The sequence below is a fragment of the Lactuca saligna genome, chromosome 5 (assembly GCF_052625555.1).
Source record: "Lactuca saligna cultivar CGN05327 chromosome 5, ASM5262555v1, whole genome shotgun sequence".
Classification (NCBI taxonomy): Eukaryota; Viridiplantae; Streptophyta; class Magnoliopsida; order Asterales; family Asteraceae; genus Lactuca; species Lactuca saligna.
The window spans coordinates 191,401,753-191,408,532 of NC_136421.1; the positions used below are offsets into that span (position 1 = coordinate 191,401,753).

General features: G+C 34.0%; 1 protein-coding gene across 1 annotated transcript; it reads left to right on the plus strand.

Moving 5' to 3' along the window:
* Nucleotides 1–3,659: 3,659 nt before the first annotated feature.
* Nucleotides 3,660–5,608, plus strand: LOC144998161 (uncharacterized). The gene is made up of 2 exons (XM_078957984.1): nt 3,660–4,448; nt 5,368–5,608. The coding sequence occupies exon 1, from the start codon at nt 3,696–3,698 to the stop codon at nt 4,425–4,427; it is 732 nt and encodes a 243-aa protein (XP_078814110.1). The 5' UTR covers nt 3,660–3,695; the 3' UTR covers nt 4,428–4,448; nt 5,368–5,608.
* The last annotated feature ends 1,172 nt before the right edge of the window (nt 5,609–6,780 follow it).

Consider the following 6,780-nt stretch of genomic DNA (forward strand, 5'->3'; position numbering starts at 1 on the left):
TGGCCAGTTAGAAGAGATTATGGAGGTGCAATATCCATATGATTATTCGACTATAATATTTCGGTGCAAGTGGTTCAATACGGGAGATATTCCCGATGATAATTTCATAAGTGTCGACACAGAAAAAGAAGCGTACCAAGATGATCAACTCATATATGCTTCGCAAGCCAAACAAGTGTTCTGCATCTGCGAGCCTATTAATCATCGAAGAAACCAAAACAACAATCCTCGTTGTGTCGTCGAGCATGTTAATCATTGAAATATTTGGGATCTACCATCGGACAATGCTCGTGTCCAAAATGCTTATAGTGACTCTATCCAAGATGTCGACAATGTGGAGGCTGAAAATGTTGAGATAGTTCAAAACAACTCTTCATCTGGAGCTAAACTTTTTATCGAATTCTCACAATACTTTCAAAACAATGTTAACGTAGATCAAAACAATGCTGATTATGACGATGAAGATGAGACAGAAGTACCTCCGCCAACGGGTAGAATCGATAATGTTCTGATGAAGAGACTGATTATGATGATGGCGATTCTGATTATGATACGGATGAAGAAGACATTGAAGTATATGATGAAGATTCTGATTAAAAAAATCATTTTTTTTGTAATAGAAACTTTATTTGAAATGTACCTTTAATTCATATTGTTTGTCTAACTTTTATTTATGTTGTTTGTCTATATTGTATATCTTACAATTTCACAGGGTAACTAACTTTTATTCATATTGTATTCTATATTATACATCTTGTAATTTACAAGCTGCATATGAGGTTTACTTGGGCGATACTCTTGGCCATGATGGCCGATGTTATGGGGCTTGGACATGAAGGTGTGGAGTCGGGGCTCCACCACCTCCAGGAGGCTTTAGTCGTGGTCAGCACGAATAGGATGGTGAATTTTATTATGATATATTTATTAAATATATTTATTATTTTATAATAAGTTATCGTGACTAATATTTTTAATTGTATTTTTTCAGCCGAGCATCCAAAAAAAGAAGGGGCATGTCAAAAAATATCGAGTTGGGAAAGTTGATAAGGTAAAATAAGGGAAAGCCTATAGATTTAGATTTGGACTTCGATAGGGAGATCACCTATCCCCTATCGGGAAGCGTGGTAATTGGTTCACACATGAAATTGGGAGGTATTTGTGGAACAATGTCCCTTTCAACGTATCTGGTTGGGACAATGTTTTCCCTGCTTTAAGGAACGCAACAGTTATACATCTAAAGGTAACTTGGATACAATTTTAATTTTAGTTGTGATTGTTATTTAATTAACTAAATTTTTTGTGTTTTGCAGAATAAATTTGATTTGGATAAGGTTAACACGGATCCTGAGCGTGCTCAATTGTTGCGGAGCATTGATTCGAGTCTTGCAAAAGTTTACAGAGGCCGAAAAAGTAAAGTTCATTCTTATTTTAAGGAAATCGGGGGGTCTGCAGATATCTAAGCCGCATTAAACAACCCCCCTAACGATATGTCACATGAAAATTGGGCAAAGGCAATCAAACATTTTCAAACGCCAGAATTTTTAAGGCGTTCGACGTCAAACAAAGAATGTCATGCAAAACAAGTAGTTGTAAACAGAGGGGAGTTGAGCTCATACAAAAATGCATGTTTCAAAGAAGTAAGTTATGATATATTTAAATATTTATTTAAAGTATAAGTAATCTAAATTTTAATGTTAAATAGGATATCAGTCGAATCGAAGCTTTTCGTAAGGCTAATTCTAATTGCTTAGGGGTATTTTATAGTCCTGCAGTTGAGCAACAATATGTAAGTGGTTAATTTGTATTTTTCATATAAGTGTTTATATCGTCAAAGGTATTTAGTAATCTAATTTTTATGATTTTTATTATATTTTAAAAATACAGATTGCTTTACTCGAAGAGATAAACCAACGAACCCAAGCTACTTCTGAGGCAAGCGGTCTAGCACCAACTGATATAAAAGATTGTTTTGAAAGAATATTGGGTGTTCGACGCGGACATATCAGAGGCATTGGGCGTAAACCCCCTACCGTTGTGTCCATGTACGATCAGGAACAACCAATGACACAAGAACAACCACAATAACATGTAATTGTTAGTAAATGCTATAATGGAAAGTAGAATGCTATAATGATATGTTGGTTATGATTTGATATGTTGATATTTTGTAGTTTGGTAATATTTGGAAAGTAATGCTATAATGGAAAGTAGAATGGTGTAATGATATGTTGGTTATGGTTTGATATGTTGATATTTTGTAGTTTGGTAATTTTTGGAAAATACAATGCTATAATGAAAAGTAGAATGATATAATGATATGTTGGTTATGGTTTGATATGTTGATATTTTGTAGTTTGGTAATATTTTGGAAAGTAAATGCTATAATGGAAAGTAGATGTATGTTTAAGTGTATTTGATATGTTGATATGTTGATATTTTATAGAATGATATAATTAATTATAATGTTATTCTGATATGTTGTTAATATATTTTGTTTTCTTTATAGTTGTAAATGATGCAAACAATACTACATGACCCGGCCTGTTCTGCAGCATTGGAAGAGAGGTTTCGCTCATTGCCGCCACCAAATAATGAAGGAGATGATGATGAGAACGAATAGTTACTTTAGGATTTTATTAAACGTTTTGTAATTAGGAAGAATACTTAATGTGGTATGGATTAATATTTTGGATTGATTGTATAATATGTATTAATATTTTTATAAAAAGTTATCGGATTTTTCAAATGCTATATGGATTAATATTTGGATTGATTATAAATTTAATATTAAATAAATAAACTCAAAAAAAAAATTAAAAATCAAAAGGGTATTAGCGGCGACAGCTTTTGTGGCGACACGAACGTATTAGGGGCGACAACCTATTAGTAGTGACGGGTGGCATTAACGACGACGCATAGTACTAGCGGCGACTATGAGTATTAGCGGCGACAATAAGTGTATTAACGACGAAACAATATCAGCGACATATTTGCAGTGACGCGTCGCCGCTAAAAGTATTAGCGGCGACCCACCTAACATTATCGCCGCTGTTGCCCAATCCTCTTGTAGTGGTACGTGGATATAGATAAATAACTAAACTCCTCATTGCTTCAGCAATTGATTAATGGCTTTCAGGGAAAATTTGCATAAATTTGCAAAAACATTTTATGAAAATGAGGGGAAATTTTGGTTTATAGCTTCAAAGTGAACTGGGCGGCACGTGAGACTAAACGGAAGTTATTTAGTTGTCAACGTCTTTAAAACGACGATGTTTAGGCTTAAGAGAAAAAATTGCAGGCCACCGCTATTTTCATAGGGGATGGCTTCCGAAAACTATAGCTATTTTTGGCAATATTTTTAGATTTTGTGGAAAAACTTCGAAGAAGATGACTATTTGGTCATTTTCACTTATTTTAATGAATACCCAGAGTTTAATACTTATTTATGTGTTAGTTAATTCCTCACACGTATAAAATACCGTTTTTAATTCACAAAGTTAATAAATCTAATCGACAATTAGACATTATTTATGTTATAAACATCAAATGGTGATACTAATGAACAAACATATAAGTTTGATATAGTACTGAAAAGGAATTTATATTTTTTTAGCTTTTTCTGGACGGAGCAAAACAACTCTGACTCTATATATAACCACTTCTTCACATCACTCTACGATATACATAGAGTGAAGATGGAGTCTTCTAAGCAGCTCACTGCTCTTCTCTTAATCTCCATGTTTTTCATCTCTTCCGCCGCACCAATTGCTCTCGATTGTGTACCCTGTGGCGATAAACCCCCTCACCACCATAATAAACCACCCAAATCCCCCAAACCACCTACCGGTAAACCACCAACCACCCATCCTCCCGTTGTCAAACCACCAAAAACCCACCCGCCAGTCGTCAAGCCACCAGTTGTAAGACCACCGGTCGTTAAACCACCAATCACCCTCCCACCGATCGTCAGACCACCAGTTGTTACCCCACCCATCGTCAAACCGCCAGTTGTAACCCCACCAATAACCCTTCCACCAGTTGTAACACCACCAATCACCCTTCCACCCATCGTTAAACCACCAATTACCCTCCCACCAGTAGTGAACCCACCATCTACAAAGCCAGGAACTCCATGCCCACCACCACCGTTTGTTCCTGCGCCAGCGGCCACCTGCCCCATTGACGCACTGAAGCTTGGAGCTTGTGTGGATCTTTTAGGTGGATTGATTCATATCGGGTTGGGTGACCCTGTGGTGAACCAATGTTGCCCAATTCTTGCTGGGCTAGTGGAGCTTGAGGCTGCCGTATGCTTATGTACAACGCTAAAGATTAAGTTATTGAATATCAACATATATCTGCCGCTTGCTCTTCAGTTGCTTGTTACTTGTGGCAAGACTCCTCCTCCTGGTTACACTTGTTCTATTTAAGTTTTCAAGATCCCATTTTAGGTAACTATCTTTACTCATGCAAACCCTAATCCTACTCTCTCTCTCTCTCTCTCTCTCTCTCTCTCTCTCTCTCTCTCTCTCTCTCTCTCTCTCTCTCTCTCCCTCTCTCTCTCGTGTCGGTGTAAGTGACTAAGATTTTTTTTATTCATTTCACTTTTTCTTTGTCTTTGGTGTCTTTTAGTTCCATCAGTTCAATTATAGGTTTAAGTAAAATGGTTTTTCCTGCATATTAAGTAGACACACTTCAAACATATTCTAACCATTATTGTAAAAGTTGATAAACACAATCATTTTTTCCAACGTTTGTGGGTTTGAGAAATTGTGCTCATATGCTCTGATCGCTAACTAGCTTAACACTGTTAGTATTCTCCTTTCAAAAAAAAAAAAAAACAAAACAGTACATTGTTCACCAATAAGGACATAGTGAAGAATGTTTGTGAACCATAATCATCATTGTAAAATGATGTAACTAAAGCTAATGCTAAAAAATATGTACATAGAACTTATAAAAGATAGTTTTTCTAAGATAAAATAAAAAGAAAATGTCACTTTTTAAGACATATACAACAATAATTGATGGGGTACACTATTATATTATCGCTCGCCGTTAACATGCATGGTGATCTACGGCCGGGTCCCATAGGCTAGAACACGGAATCTTTTACATATTATGGAAGTCAGATAACCAACTATAGACCAAAGACTTATAGCTTAACCTTTTGGGAGTTTGAAATAGTTTCATTAAATTGAAAGTTGAAGTCTCGCTTTGTAAATCCTAACTTGTAGCTTTATTTAATAAAATATTTTGTTTTTGTTAAAAAAAAAAAAATAGAAATTGTATATTATCATACACAGTTTTATCTTATTTGTGATTATTAATTTTTTTTTATTTAAAAAAATCTTCTTGAAATTGATGCAGGGGTTGGGTACGTTGATGAATCCACTGATGAAATTGTTGAGGATGTCGACTTATCCAAAAATCTCTTTGTTTGGAGTGATTAAGTAACTTTTCGATTGTTTTGATTGATGTTTAATGTAAGTTGGAGATCATTTTTTTTGTTTGAAAGATGATTAGTTATTGTTTAATGCATGGTTTGTTGTGTTGATGTAAGGAATTAAAAGCAGTAATTAATCAAGGCATTGAATGTTTTTACTTATTATTTCTCTTCTTTTTGCAAAAAGGCTTCTAGTCCACTGGTATGCAAAAGGCTTCTAGTCCACTGGTGTTAAGAGTTAAGACGTTTGCCCTCTCTATTTGTGGTCAAAGGTTCAATACGGGTTTGAGATATATGTGTCATGTGGAATTAAGAGTAATTTTGGGTTGAAAAAATATTATTTTCTTCTTCTTCAAATAATTAGACCACGGCGCATCTTTTCTATAAAACATCATTGCTTATATCTTATATGAAAATTAAAGGTAGCAAAATGAACAGATAAATCAAATGAAGTAACAATTTTCGTGATGGAAAAGTATCAGTGCTTGTCGAAAAATGTCAGGTCGGTCGAACTCAAGAAACATTTTTTTTTCTTAACTTATATAAATAACATGATGTATTTACTATGAACAGAAAACTATATGACTTTAATAATATATAATCAGGTTAATGTTAAAAAAAAAAATCTTATTTTTTCCTGTTTTAATCTTAACTTTTTTTTTTCTTCGTATTTTCAAAACATAACGTATATTTGACAAACAACTCTCGTATTTAACAAACGTTTTCGTTTAGACTCGTACTTGCTATGTCTTTGCTGTTACTGGATGCAGTTCGTACAGTTGCTTATGATGTAGTTCGTGGAAGAAGATGCAGCTTCGATTAATTGTATCTATGATTGGTAATTTGGAAAGTGAACGCTATACATCTGCTCACTTGTATGAAATTATATCACAAATGGTTCAACGTGTGTTAAGTTGTAGAATAAAGGTTTTATGCTTGCTAACTTGGATACATGGAATCATATCAGAAACATGTGTCTACTAAATTGGATAATGAAGTTTCTATGTCTTCTAACAAAACTACTTGCTAATTTGAAAATTAATAACAAGGCAATATCTAAGGAATTTGTCGACTCTTCTATTATTGATAGAGAAAATTAAATCTAAAAGGAGTCTAATATAATACTATATTGATCCAGATCATATGAAAATTGAAATTGAATTTTCAAACATAGATTAGAGTTCGAGGGATATTTTTTGTTTGATTTTGATTTACATATTGTCATTTCTCATTGTTTTGAAAACAATCTATAAAGTTTCCTTAAAAAATCGAATAACCGAATTTTTATTAAGAACACAAAATTAGAACAAGAACCAAAGAGATTAAAATTTGCAACT